Here is a 14,563-nt window from a genome sequence, read left to right as displayed (position 1 = left end):
CATGCAGAAGAATAGACAACTATTAGGCAATTGAATATTCTGGAGTAAAAGTTTTCCGTAGTTATTTAAACCTGAAAAATGTTTAAATACAGTGCCTCCTTTCGTAAAACCAAATCATGGTTACCAGTGTAAAAAAAAAAAAAAGCTTGTATAATATACACTAATTTATTGCAGAGTATGTGCACACTAAGATTTTAAATAAAACAATCTCAGAAGTCCTCAATGTAATTTTATTGGTAGTTTCCATTTCACATCTGCAGGACTGCAAAGGGTCAAAACCAGGTCGGGAGTTAAGGTCGCACTCTTTTTACAGTCAACTTGCTTCGAGGCGTCAACCAACTACAGAACGAGTCTCTGAAGAACCACCCCCGTCTTTCGTCTGCTACCCGAAGGGTCCGGGAACCGTTCAAACTTCCTGTGAAGGCTATTAAGGAAAACCGCTTCCCAGACGTCAAATGATGCAAATAACCTAACCATTTGTATTTTCTTGAGCTAGCCACTTAACATGCCGTTTTCAAATACATCTGGTCAACCGTGGGAGACGGAGGCCATTCCTCCCCCCCTTCAGCCGACTCTGAACACGGAACGAGAAAAAGAAATACAAAAAGAAATTTCACAGGACACAGGCAGTGGTTGCCCAGTGTGCATTTCCACCTCTTTGAGCAGCTCAGTCCAGAATAATGTCCTGCCACCCTCGTGTCTGCAGTCCAATGAGTTGGGTGACTTTGAGCCCCCTCTGGGTGGAGAAGCAAGACAAGTTGGGGGAATGGCTCGAAAGGAAGCGTCCAGATAAGAGATGGGGCGACAGCTTAACTTTTATTCTCACTTCCTTGAGTAGCGGAAGAAAGTCTTTAAGGTTGGTGGCCAATGTCCTCCCATCGCAAAGATCTAACCTGCTCCCCCCCCAAACAGTTAGTTGAGCTTCGGTTTTTTATGTTAGTCAGGCGAAGGTGAAGATGAGGGTGAATCTGGCATCCATACACTACAGAGCAGGAGGGAGGTCAGGGAGTGTATGGAAGAGATCCAGGAGCTCTACGTTTCTTCATGGGCTTTTTGGAGAACAGAAAGGAAGATGACAGGGTGACAGGTCCAGGTTCAGGCCGTGTTCAGGAGGTCCTGGATGGCTTTCTGCTGCGTCTCGTTCAGGGTGGAAACGCATTGCGTCCATAATCCTGCAGACACCTGGAGAGGAAAAAACAAACAACTTCTGATTACATTTATACTCCCTGTTAGATGCGAACCATGCAAACATTTAGGAACGTAGGGTCAGGCAGAATTACAAGAATGAAACTAGAAATAATATGAGAATGAAGTTTTAAGCTGTAACAAATAGAACGTCAAGATGAAAACTAAAAACTAAAATTATACCTTAGTATCGAGTTTACAGATAAGGAAATACTTTCTTTTAATGCACCAGCATCAAAATATTTTTAGTAACAGAACTTTGAAACAATTGTGCCAACAACTGAGTATTTCAAAGAACCAGCCACCCAACTAAGCTAGTTAACTCTCATTAAATTGATTATCTTGTAATTTAACGACAATGTTCTGGTAAAAGTGCATCTTAATATGATTAATATGATGACTATACTCTTCTAATTAAACAATTTTTGCAGCCTACATTGCACAACTCATGGAAAGGATGATGAAAGCCACTTTGTGAAAATATTTTGTCATTTTCAATTAGTTTTCTTTTTTTCCAGAAAGGAAAGCAAAAAAAAAAAAAAAAAACCCTCAGATCTTATAGGACCATTGCTCTTGCTTACCTGTACTTGACGGATGACGTTTGCGAGCCGTTTGGTGCAGGCATCTTCAGTTTTAACAGATTCGTTTGCGACGCCATCAGCTATGATGAGGAAAATTTTAGGGAGGTTGGAGTTTTCTGGCCCGAGGACAATTGGGTTGTTGCTGTGGAGAAGAGAAGTCCATAAGTTGACCTGATGACTTCAAACAGTGTTCCAGAGTCATACTCCAAATGTTTCCAAACCCAAATTTTAAAAACTGTCTCTTCTAAGCCGTTTTAAAGGGCTTAACAGACTCAGACGTGGAAGGATGATGGATAACAGGCCTACCTTTCAATGAGGTCGCACAGGAAGTCAAACGTGTGGACGGCCTCTTCCTTGTCTTCTTTGAGCGGCAGCCAGCTGAGCCAATGGGGAAGAACCTCGTTGACATTAACGCACTCCGGCCGGAACCTCATGAGCTTCCCGACCGCCGAGATACAATTCTCTGTGGCGTTTACGTTCTCCTTTGACCGAGAATCAGCTGCCTGGATGACGGCGACCAGCAGGGGGAGCGCCTCTGCAACAAAAAGCCAAACATTAAACTAAAAGCCGTAGAGGCGGCGACAAGTCGAGATCAGCTGGCATCTCCCTACCTGTGCAGAAAGGACGATAGCTGTCGCCGCCATACTGAGCCATGACCCCGACGCCATAAGCAGCGGCCTGCCGAACCTCGGCGCTCGTGTCGCAAAGCGACTGAAGCATCGGCCGCAGGAAATACTCGGCATACTTGAAAGAGGAGGGGCTACAGTGCTCGATCACGTCGTCAAAGATGCACAGACCCCACTGCCTATCGGCCCATGGCCTGTTGGGACACTGAAGTGATGCAAACGCGTCAGTAGAGCCAATCAGCTGAGGTTTGGAACATTTAACGCTCAACAGAAACAACAAAGGACTCACTATTAGCTGGACGATGAGCTGCAGCAGCTGCTCGAACCAAGGCAGAACCTTCTCCTTATAACTGCTGAACACAGAGTGCAGGATGTCCGACACTTTGGTCAGGATGTACACGTCGTTCTCATCCTGAAAATCAAGTCAAAAAATAAACACTTAAGAGTCCAGAAGAAAATCTTTTACACTTTCTCACAAAAAAAAAAAAATATAAATGTTATATTAACCTCATCCTGTAGGGTTTCCTCCACCTGCTCGTCGTAGTCTTCATCTTGTCTTTTGGCTGTGAAGCAAAAACATTTTCCCATCACATGTGGATACGGAGTTCGGAGCGCACGCTACGCTTTAAGAACAGGAGACTGCATCTGGTTGGTTCAGCCTCACCTTGCCTGAGCTCCTGGTTTTTAAAGTGCTCTTCCAGTTTCCCTTTAAGGATACCGCCCAGCTCCTCAAAATGCTCGTTGTTCAAACAGCCGTCTCCCATCAACTCAACGCACTGAACAGACAAAATGCCCATCAAAACAAAAACACACAAGCAACACCTCTGCATATTTGATCTTATAGAACTTTCCCCATAAAGCTAATTGTGTTTATTTCCACTTCAAGGCAAAAAGGAGGAATTAGTATGCGATTAAAAAGCAGAATATTCATCCAAAAGAATGTTATGTCAAACTTTGTTTTACTTAAAATCAATCAAGCAATGAATTTTAGCTATAAAGCACCCTTCATGTTGGAGGCAGCTCGCTGGAAACGCATAATAAAGGGCATTTCTGAACTGGGTTTCAGAAATGCAAATACCAGAGTTGTGTAGTAAACTGAAACTGATGGGATCCTCCCTTTTGCGCCAATCTTTGCAAGAGGCTGGTAGATACTAAAAGCGAAGGACAGTCATCTTTTCTTCACTTCCCTGGACTAGCCAGGGGAGTCATTGCTATATTTTTTGCTTAATTTTTTACTTAATTTAAATTCCAGCTGCAAAATAAGTAAAAGCAGTGATTTCCCAGAATAAAAACAATAAGCGAATATCACGTTGCAGCGATTACTTTAAAACCGGGGTTGGGACTTTAATGTGTAAAAATGTTAAAGGAATCCATCACAAATTTAGTTTACATTTTTGTCTGGAACTTTTGTGCTCCATTTTCGAATGTCACTTGTGCATCAGATCTAGGGGCGTGCCAGGAATGGATGACAAAGCACTCTAGGTTAATTTTGGTTTCAAATAGAACATCTTTGAGGGATGCTGGGAAAGGTTAAGTGGAGAAAATAAAAAAAGAAGTTGGCCCACTGAAACACTTGCATCAATCTAACTGCTGAAAAAGAAAAAAAAAACATTGAAGAGAAATATCTTTGTTGTTGCTAAATTACTGGATAATTTAGCAACAAAGCCGCCCCTATCCAGGTTGGTAAAGCCCGACTCGTTTCTTTGATACATGTTGGTGGAACAGAGGCGTCGAGACTCACCTTGGCGAAAGAATGCATGATTTCAGAAAGGACGTCCGAGTCAGGCTCCGTGCCGATGGCCTTGATGAGTGCGTCACACATGAAGTGCCACATCTGGGTGAGGTACTCTGGTCCCCGAACCCGGGCGCACTCCAGGAGCAGCGGCATGGACTCGGCCGCAGCCACTCTCACACGTTACACGGTTAAAGAAAAATATCTGCCATTTTTATGTTTTCAACAGTCCTGATCTCATTTTTTTAAGCAAATACATATTTGAAACCAAGTTTTCTCAAGTCTAGTCACCTACTAAAAACAACAAGTAAGAACATTACTTGAAATTTTAAAGGTTAAGAAAGGATATCATCGTGAAAGTAAAACTTGAGCAGAGGAACCATGAGCTTCACCACCTGCTCTGTGTACTCCACAAAACCCTCCTTCAACTCTTTGGCATAACACACCTAGAAGAAGAAGCTTATTAACAGAACTGAAAACCAGCAACAATCAGGCTGATCAAAACAACAATTTCTCATCACACATGAATCATAAATGGTTTTCTGCTCACCAGCATCTGGCAGGCAGTGGCCTTCTCCTCCAGGCCGGCTGTCTTTATTCCAAAACTCTGCTGGTCTCCCAGGTTCACAAACTCCCATCCTTCCTCCTCAGATATGTTCTCCATGTCCTGAGCTACAGTGAACGCATCGTCAGTCATGCATCTTCATTTTGGAAATGAAATTAGAAAACAGAACTCGTTTCCAAAGGGAACAAACAACATTTGTTTTGGTTGCTTACTGTCGAGGAGAGCCACTTCGGGTTTGATGGAGGCGGTTTTCATTAAGGGTCCCATCACCACAGGGAGGTACTGCTGAAACTCCTTCCCCAGGATTTTGCACATCCTGGCCCAGGCTGATATCATGTAGGAAATCTAAAGCACAAACAGATTCTGTCAGAATAGCTAAAAAAAACACACAAAAAAAACAAAAAACAAACAGTAATTGAACTCTCCCACCTGAGGATCGTCGTCTTCCAGGTCGTTAAAGTCCGTCTGGGTTTTAAGGAGCAGCTGCATCACTGCGGAGGCGTCTGGCATGAACTAGCAAAGCACAAACAAAAGGGGTTGTCTGACGCTGTATGGAAAGCAGTTTGCTCACACATTCAAGCCCCGAAACATACCTTGTCCTTGCCAACAGCCAGACCGATCAGACTGATGCACTCTATCGTCTTCCCCCGCAGCAGCCGCAGCTCTTTCTGCACGCCGTTCTCCACGATGTGCTTGAGCGAGGGCATGAAGAGGTCATAGTACGGCACAAACTTCTCCTCGGCCGTGTCGGCCACAGAGGCGATGGACGTCACCACCTGCTCCAGGACCAGTTTGGTTCCTTTCTGGATCAGCTGGCATCGAAAAGAGAAAAGACATTAAGACTTCAAACGGTTTGGACGGTCCTCACTCAGTGGGGCGTTTACTACCTCCTGCAGCTTGGCCACCATGATGACGTGGAGGTGCTGCACCAGGCTGTCAAGGTATGGAATCAGCAGGGATTTGGGACAGTCCTCTGTGAAGTTGATGAGCGCAGCGGCGGCGTGCGCCTGGACTCGTGGGTTACTCTGATCCTCCATCGTCTGCAGCAGAGCTGAGATAACCTGCCACAAGTTGCAGTCGTCAAGTTCACTTTTTATTCCTCCGGGAACAAACATTTGCAGAAGTTAATTGTCTTCCCTGGTACCTTATCATGGAACTTCTTTTGAAAGGTTGGAGCAAAGTCTGTGGCCATCTGTCCAATGGCGTTGCAGGCAGCGTAGCGGACTCTTGGGTGCTGAGAACGGGGAAAAAAAACGACAAACTCAACAGAAAGCACAGGATTGACTTTTTTTAATTGGGCAAGATTTTTCAGACCAATTGAAATGGAAAATTTTAATTACACCAAGTATTTATTTCTGTAAAAGTCGATGTGCTTTTGAAGAGTGATGCAAATCAAATTCTTGTCAAGATTTAAAAACCGAAAACTAGAACAATGTGCGTTTTGATAAGACATTTGAACAAAATGTCACTGTATAATCCACCGTGCTTATTTTACTGTAGGGGGAAAAAAATATATATGTATTTTTTAAATCTCATTTGTGGCCTGTTTTTTGCCTGCAAGCCAAAACGTTTGGTTTTGTGTATAGTTTGTATACAGTCCAAACTGTATGTAAAAAAAAAAAAAAAAACACTGGCACAGGTTTCTCTAAACCAGTGTTTCTCAACCTTTTTTGAGCCAAGGCCCCCTAGCCTTTATCCAGGTCCCTCACCGCCCCCCACCAAAGAATTTGCAGGCTACTTTGCACTGACCATTATTTTATCATTAATATCACTATTGTAGATGTTTTGATTTGTATGCTTGTTTCTGTATTCATCATCAAAAATAAATTCCCAGAGAACAAAAAGGTCATGGGAATAGAAATTATTTTCTCAGGTGTCCACGAAAAATGCAATGAACATTCAAGTTAAAATCGGTAGGCCTAACAGCAGTCAGAGTGGAAAAAATATTCTTATTTTGTGCCATTTTCTAGTTGTTAAATATTCCACAAAATGACCAGATAAAAGATGTTCAACATGCCAGTTTAAACTTGAATTATTTTCAAAACGACTGAGCTCTGCAACATTAAAACATGGATAGAACTGTAACTACATTAATCATAACTCTTCTTCTCTTCAGTGTTTCTGTGGGTTTCTGGTGGTGCAGCTCTGTGCTGCCTTCAGGAGAATGGGACATCAGAGTATCTTCCATAAAACTTCACCCACATGGCATTTATTGTGCAAACCAGAGCTTTCAGTGGAAAAACAAAAGTTCCAGGTCCTTTAATGCCATACAAATATGAGACAGAAACATGGATTAAATCTTTATATAGACCTGTCTATTGATTTATAGATTAATAGTTTTACTGGACAGAAATTGCAAAGAACAAATCTGGTTCTTAATCAAATCCTAATGAGTCAAATTCAAAGTGTCATGGAGTCATCAGCCTCATGACATCAACACTGACATAAAAAATAATATTGAAGAAATAAATATATCAAATCCAATTAAAAACATAAATAAGTGATAAGTTATTTACTGCTATGGTTTGTAAGATATATTTATTCTCAGTACTAGATGTGGCCTCAACAAACCCATGGCACTTTATCAATATTATTTTACCTTTTATCTGGAAATAGTGTGCGTTTATTCTTGCCATACAGTTCTCTGTATTAATTATTGCTCGAAAGGTCTTGCCATACCAGTTTATTCCTCTGCATTTACTTTAGTTTTAGTTTATTCTTGCATTTTGTTCTTCATTCATTTCCATTTAGTTTCCTTTGATTAGTATTATCCTCTCTTGGTTTATTGCTATGTCTACGTTAGTTTCTTTCCTGTTGCTACATTTATTTTATCATTTTTTCACCATCAGTAATCTTCACTCATCACCTGCTGCGCCACCTAAACAACACATGATGTGTTTCACATTATGTGTTGATTTTTTTTCCACTGTTCGGATTCTCTGTTTTTATGCCATAATTCACATCTAGTTCGTTGCTCCGTTTTATGTCCCGCTTCTCCTGTTTCAGAGTTTTGCGCAATGTGAACGTCTTTTTTTTAAGCCCCTAAGGTGCAGGGCGGTCGGGAAACATATCAATGGGGAAAAGGCAGACCGACATAAACCTTTTAAAACAACGGAAACAATTTCTGCATTCTGGTTATTTAAATTTAAAAGTGCTGTGTTGTTCTATCATCCCTGTTTCATACCGGACCACTTACAGCACCGATGTTAACGCTATTAAATGAACGCTCTTTCGTAGTATCACCCATGGAGGGATTTCTTGATTTCTTTATTTAAATGGGTTCATTTTTCAGATGAACCCATTTACACAGTGAGGGTGTCGTGATTTTAGCTACCAGTAGCAGGAGAACGGAGCTGCGCCAAGAAGCTAACAGAAGCTAACAAACACTGAATAGAAGGAGAGCTGCCATCGATACAGTTGCAGCCAAGCATGGTTTAATGTTACACAAGACAGTTTTACCAAGTTGCTCAAAGTCTAAACTGGCATTGTTGTGCATTTAAGGTGTAAAGTTTATCTTTGACCAAACGCCCCCCAAAGGCATCCTAGCGCGCCCCTTTTGTAAAAATGTCCGCCAGCGCCCCCTACCGTCCTCTGAACGCCCCCTGGGGGACGGTACTGCCCACGTTGAGAACCGCTACTCTAGGTTGTCCTGAGTCTCTTGCCAAAAAGGGGGTGCAGCAGTATTTTGCTTCAACAAAATCACAGTTTGAAGTCAGAACAACTTAAGACGCCAATAAAAATGACCCCCCATTTAAAAATTAAATGGACCATATTAGCAGGAAACCCACAGTGTAACCCCTAAAAGAAGCACCATTAACTTATCAATCTGCACATGGCGAACGTATGGAGACTTGAATGTTTCTTACTGGATCAGAGCAGAAAAGGAGGACGAAGCTGACTATCTCTTGGAGAATGGCCTCCATCTGCTGGTGGCAACCTTCACCGATCGCAGACAGAGCCATCAACCCAGCGTGACGGTACTTCCAGTCAGCTGTTGACAGATGGAAACAAATAAAACTTAAGGCCAAGACTAAGATGTTAAATTGAAAAAAAAAAAAAAACATCTACATTGAGCAGCTTTACTTACGGTTCTGCAGCATCTGCATGATGTGCTGCTTGATCATGGGCAAAATGATCTTTCCTCCCAAACCACAGGCAATTCTGTCGAGGGCACTCTCCCCAGCCACAGCGTTGCTGATGAGCAACAACAGATGGTCAGAAATTAGCCATTTACACTTCCTGCACTGCAGGTGAAGCTGCAGCCTACCTGTCAAAGTCATCATCCTCTAGTTCATCAGCCATGGCCCACTCATCGTCATCTTCGAGATCCACCATCATGGTCAGCATCTGGGGAACTGAGATTAAAGGGTTTTAGCAACGAGAAAATGAGACCAATGCAACAAAAACAAAACAACCCCCCCCTCCCCCGAAACTCTTACAAAGTGTTTTTGTATAGCATCTTAGTACATAAAAATAACTTTCAAGTAACTTCTGAGCAAGAAAATTATTTTAAGTCAGTAATTCCTTGACATGAATTAAAAAGTTCTAGTTCAACTGAAATGTTACTTCGAACAAAACATTTAAAAAAAAAAAAAAAAAAAATCTACATCAATATTAAGGAATAATTTGCTTAAAAATATTCAGTTACTTGTTGAAGAGTTACTTAGTAAGTTAGTTTTGTCTTATTCCAAGTGTACAAAGGTATTTCCACTAGAATTTAGACAAAAAATTAAAAAAATACTGCTTCTAGACGACGAACCGCATCCTCACCACTCTGCGCTACGATAGCTGTGTGTTTCCTCAGCATGGCCGCTGCTGTCTCCGATAGCGTGACTATGACCTCCAAGGCCAACTGCCTCTGCATGTTGGTTAGGTTTGTGTCAGCACACAGCTGAGGGGACAGGACAGAGGGTTAAGCAAATGGGTCGGGGTCTGATGTGGTTTCTGACGTCAGGGCGACCAAACCTTCAGACAGAGCTGCAGCGTCGCCTCCAGGTTGGGTCTCAGGTACTTGGGGGCCGTATCTGCGATCTCCACCAAAGACTTCAGCACAGAGTCATCTCCTTGGTAACATGACTCATTCACCGCCTAACCACGAAAAGACAGATGCTAGTTTGAGCTTCATGCTATCAGGAAAATATTCACCAGTGAGATCATTGCATTGAAGCACCTGTAATTTTGACACATTTTCACTGGTGGCAGCATTTCAGTTTGTTCCGATTTTCTCTTTTTGCAGATTTTAGCCGTTTCTTTGGTTGAGGCATTTAATGTTAAAATTATTGACTGGTTTAAGATGCTGTGCAGAGAGAAATTTGGTCTGATTCAACTTCAGTGAAAACAAATTTATCTTATTCATCTTAAAAAATTTGGCTACAACTGTAAATGTTCAGATTGCACTTTATTATAAAACTGTGCAGTTTGAATTTCAACCACTTCCAAGGATTTCATACAGAAATCAAACAGTTTACAAACCTTGAAAACATCTTATTGAAATTAAAGCATTTCAAGGATTCAAGCAGTCCTGTACAAAGTTTGCAATATGAAATATTGTGCTGCTCTAAAATTAGTGCTGAACATTAAGGGGAAAAAAATGCATCAACATGGAGTGTAGAATCCTACCTGCAGAATTCCAGGCAACAAGTCGGCAAAATGCTTCAGCAGAGCTGTGTTGCCTTCGTTGGACAGAACAAACGATGCTGCTGCCCGAGCTGCCAAGGTGCGAATCTGGAGCCACAGAATAAAAACTCATTTAATCTCTTGTTGGTCAAACTGAAAGGGCAGCAGACATGTCGCTGGGTTTTTACATGTGGGTTTGCTTGGTCCTGCATGCACTGAACAAGCATGCGCTTGATAACTTCCAGGTAGTGCTGCTGCTGGTTGCCGAAGATTCCTGGGAAGTTCCTAAAGCACAGGGAAGAACGTCAGACACTGGGACGTCCTTCTGAACGGACGGGTGGGTGAAGGCAGCTGGAGCTCACCAGAATATGTGAAGGGCGGATTCTCGCAGACCAACGTTATCCGAGTTCACAGAGTCAAAGAGGAACTTGAGTACTTCTGGCCACTGGTTATTCCCATCATCATCTAGAGTTGAAAATTGCCAAAAAGATACAGTAAAAAGATAAAATATTTGATCAACAGACCACCGAGATGTACGACAAATTGGCTTGTGGAGTAAAATTTTAAAAGGTGTTGACTTTACCAATGAGGTTGCGGCAGAGCTCAGCTGCGATGTCGCAGACCTTCTTGCGAATGTTTGGCAACGCCTCCTGCTGGATGCTGGACAGCAGCTCTGTCTTGATGGCCGTCTGCATCGCCAGCGTCAAACCTGGATAGATTTCCTCAAAGGAGGACGACAGCAGCCGCCGCAGCAGCACCGCCGCCATCTGCCTGACCTGAGGAGAGAAAAACAAAGCTCAACCTAAAGAAACCCCAACACTTGTAAATTCATTTAGAACACAGCTGGAATGCATACATGCAACATAAATCATCAAGGTTGAGAGAAGCTGCAACATCTTAAAAAGCAGAGTCACTCCCCCCAGCACCTCGCTGCCTGCTCCCGTTTCTAAAAAGTCTAAAAATATCAGCCTTGAGGTAAAGGAAAAGGGAGGAAGCACGAGGGGCAGAGCAGCTGGTGGAGTCACAGTCAACTTAACCAAATGGTAACACGATGAGTCATGAGGCAGCATCGCTGTCAGGCTGTGGTGAGGTCCCGCATGTGACAACTGGATTCTTCAGATGCCCTTAGTGCTCCCTGGACACTTTAATAACCGCGTTTGTTTGTAGACAGCACCGGTTTGTTCTCACTGCTGCAGACTGAAACAACCAGACGCATTTGGATTTAATGTACAAACCTCCTCTGCAGCTGATGCATCTCTGATGGCCTGCAGCAGGAATGTGATTTTGTTCTGGCCTGGGATATTGTCGTAAGTTTCCTGCGAAGAAAAAGAAAATAAAGAAGAAAGTGCGCAGCGATAAGTCGGACATATTTCCTTTGAACTCTTTGGGGAAAGAGAAATCCAGTTTCTTTCATTGCTTGGATGCCAGACGAAAGCTTCGACAATCACTGGTTTTGAAACAATGTAAGAAAAAAAAAAAAAAGCTGTTTGACAACAGAAAAAAGCAGACATGAAATGACTTAGATAACCAAATTCCACTTTAACGCATTTATTCATAATATAAGCAACTGTAAACCTTTTTTGCCCAATTTATCCCTCAACTTAGTAGAGCTTTGTTCTCTTTTGCACTAAAGGGATGTAAGAATATTCTAAATATTTATAAGTCAGATCCTGAACTTTAAGAGCCATTTATATTTTTTATTTTTTGTATTTACATCATGTTTAGCTTGATCTTGAAGCAGTTAGCCTGGTTAAAAACAAATGGGAATAGCAGGCACACTGGAGGCTCTTTGAGAATGCAGTGGTACCTTGAATGTGTGCTTCGAAGATGCAGTTAAGATATGAGTGGAATATAAGGTAAATTCAATCAACTTTATCTGATAAGGGAACAAAAACACAAAAACAGGATTAACTTCTGGGTACAGCAGAGTGAATATGTTTGCATTGCAAACAACAGGGAGAGGCACCAGTGTGACGACACTTTAGTGATGAAATCAGATTCCTTACTAAGCACATGGAATTTCAAACAGCAATGTTTTTGAAGCGAGTATCTATTACAGTGCGTGTAAACAATGGGCAACGCCAGTAAAAAAACATGATTTTTGGTTGCCAGACAAGTTGCAGTGTTACGAGGTATCTAAGAGTTTTCATGTCAAACTCATTTAATGTCTGCATTCTTGAAAAAGTGCAGTCGACATTCAATGAGCTGCACAATGCCTGTCACTTCCCTTTGTTACAATTAAGCCTCTCACAATCAATTTTGCTTGATGATTAAGTGTCCTGGTACTTATTGTGATCGTCTTGTGACCATTTTCAAGTGATACAATGATAAAAAAAAGGCATAATAATGTCAGGTTGCCCTCTCACAGACTAAAGCTTTAAATTCTGCACAGAATAAAACATCACAATCAAAACTATTATAAAGTATTTAAAAAGTTACTTAGCTCAATTTAAATTGGTCATGCTATTGATTAGTTTCTTATTGCATCAGTCTTAGTCACAAGTAGGACAACTTTGGTTTTCTGTTAACATTCTTGCAGACTTTCACATTTTCCATAAATGATTAATTTGGGTTACACACCATTTCTTTGAATAACTCAACATTTCTGTACCATCATTTGGAATTTTTTATTATAGGGATTCATTTGTCTGGAGTAAAGGTCAAAACATTACACCAACTAAACTTTTGCATATCCTCAAAAAAAAAAAAAAAAGGCTTCCTGACTCAGTCAAATCCAGCAAACATGCTTAAATAAAAAAAATGAAAGGCACATTCAAAATCATTCAATTTCCATTCACCTACAGGATTAAAACCTAAATATTAAGGAGTTATTTTACATCTATTAAAATAAGTTTTAGCGTTTTGACATCTGGATCAATTCCCCACTATGGTGTGCAGGACAGAACGGGGAAGTTTCCATCCGGGATGAATACCAATGAGCTTAGTATTGCGACAGGCTGGCTGTGCTTTATAAAGGAAAGCGCTGACTCCCAGTGACGGGGGAGGGTGATAAGATTCAACTACCTCATCCAAAAGTCGGCTACCAGGGAGGGAAGCATAACAATGCTTTGCCGCGGTAAAGAGGCTCATGGTGATGGTGTATGTGTGTGGGGGAGTGGGGGGGAAAGAAAGGGAACAGGCCAGCTTAGTCACAAGCACAGCAAAATCCTCAGCCAAACTAATCTAGTAGTAACAAACCGACTTAATGAGTATCATCGCAATGAAGTGAAAAGGGACGATACGTCCTGAAACTTCCAAGTTCTTAGTTAAAAACACCAAAGGCCGTTTACTTAATTAATGCCAGCATATGTCACCCTTTGAATAATGTGACTATTATCACGGCATCCATGTGTGGGTTTGTGGTGTATCATAATAGACCTATTTTAACCTATGGGGTCAAAATATCCATGTTTAGCTTGTAAGTAGTGTGCTTGGAGCTAACCGAAGCTAGCAGAAGCGATGTTGTAGCCGCTTAGCTCCACGCTACTTCCTGTCAGCTGGAGATTTGAGATTAGGACATAAGAAACGGGCTCCTTTCGCTTTTTACAGGCGCTCCTTAGCGCCACTAAGACAAACACTGACGCATTTCCAGCGCAGCATAAAATATCTAGCATCCTCACGACATGTTTGGGTCCACATTAACTACGCAACACGGTAGTAGTTAGCCATTAGCTGGCCGTTACTCGGGTTCACATCACACGTGGGCTACCGAGTCTGCCGCGAGAGCTCGCAGCGCGCGGCCAAGCTCAACGGCTATCGGCAGCTAGCTTGTTTTCTACACTCTTCTAGAAGGAAAACCGTGTCGCGTCTTACCTCTGCCTGTTTCCTGACATTGTTGTCAGCGTTCATAAGGTTCCCCAGCAAGAGGTAGAACTGCTGCTGTTCCGCCATTGCGGTTAGATCCAAAAAAGACCAGCCGGGTGGAGAAGCGGCGAAATGAACCCGGCAGACGCAGCTTTGGTCGCACAATTTAGAAACCGCACCATTGGCTGGCTTTAGCAACTCTACCCACCAACTATTGGACCACGGACTTAGCAGCGGGCGCTCGCTATTGGCCAATAGGGACTCTCTGTCCTTATTGGCTTATGCAACACAGAAACGTGAATATATTGTTTGCATTGGCTACCAGTGAACTGTCAAAGCGCGGGAGTTTATTACGTCAATGCTAAGAGAATAAAAACATGAATGCAATGGTGTTAATATGATAATAACTTGGTTATTTGTCTCCAGGACTCCAATAGACACATTGAAATCGCAA

The 14,563-nt window shown here is 42.1% G+C and overlaps 1 protein-coding gene across 1 annotated transcript; it reads right to left on the bottom strand.

Moving 5' to 3' along the window:
- Positions 1-216: 216 nt before the first annotated feature.
- kpnb3 (karyopherin (importin) beta 3) lies at positions 217-14,294 on the bottom strand. Its single transcript, XM_008426567.3, has 26 exons — positions 14,119-14,294; positions 11,541-11,621; positions 10,889-11,081; positions 10,668-10,770; positions 10,494-10,590; positions 10,309-10,413; positions 9,655-9,777; positions 9,460-9,580; positions 8,957-9,044; positions 8,777-8,883; positions 8,556-8,680; positions 5,834-5,923; positions 5,577-5,750; positions 5,283-5,501; positions 5,119-5,202; positions 4,902-5,034; positions 4,675-4,796; positions 4,474-4,570; positions 4,134-4,306; positions 3,057-3,168; positions 2,900-2,955; positions 2,682-2,804; positions 2,378-2,597; positions 2,073-2,301; positions 1,767-1,908; positions 217-1,182 (listed from the first exon to the last, which is right to left on the bottom strand). Exons 1-26 carry the CDS (start codon positions 14,194-14,196, stop codon positions 1,096-1,098), a joined length of 3,282 nt encoding a protein of 1,093 aa, XP_008424789.1. The 5' UTR covers positions 14,197-14,294; the 3' UTR covers positions 217-1,095.
- Between the last annotated feature and the right edge of the window lie 269 nt (positions 14,295-14,563).

The sequence above is a fragment of the Poecilia reticulata genome, chromosome 2, assembly GCF_904066995.2.
Source record: "Poecilia reticulata chromosome 2, P_reticulata-male-v2, whole genome shotgun sequence".
Lineage (NCBI taxonomy): Eukaryota > Metazoa > Chordata > Actinopteri > Cyprinodontiformes > Poeciliidae > Poecilia > Poecilia reticulata.
This window is presented reverse-complemented; position numbering and strand designations above follow the sequence as displayed.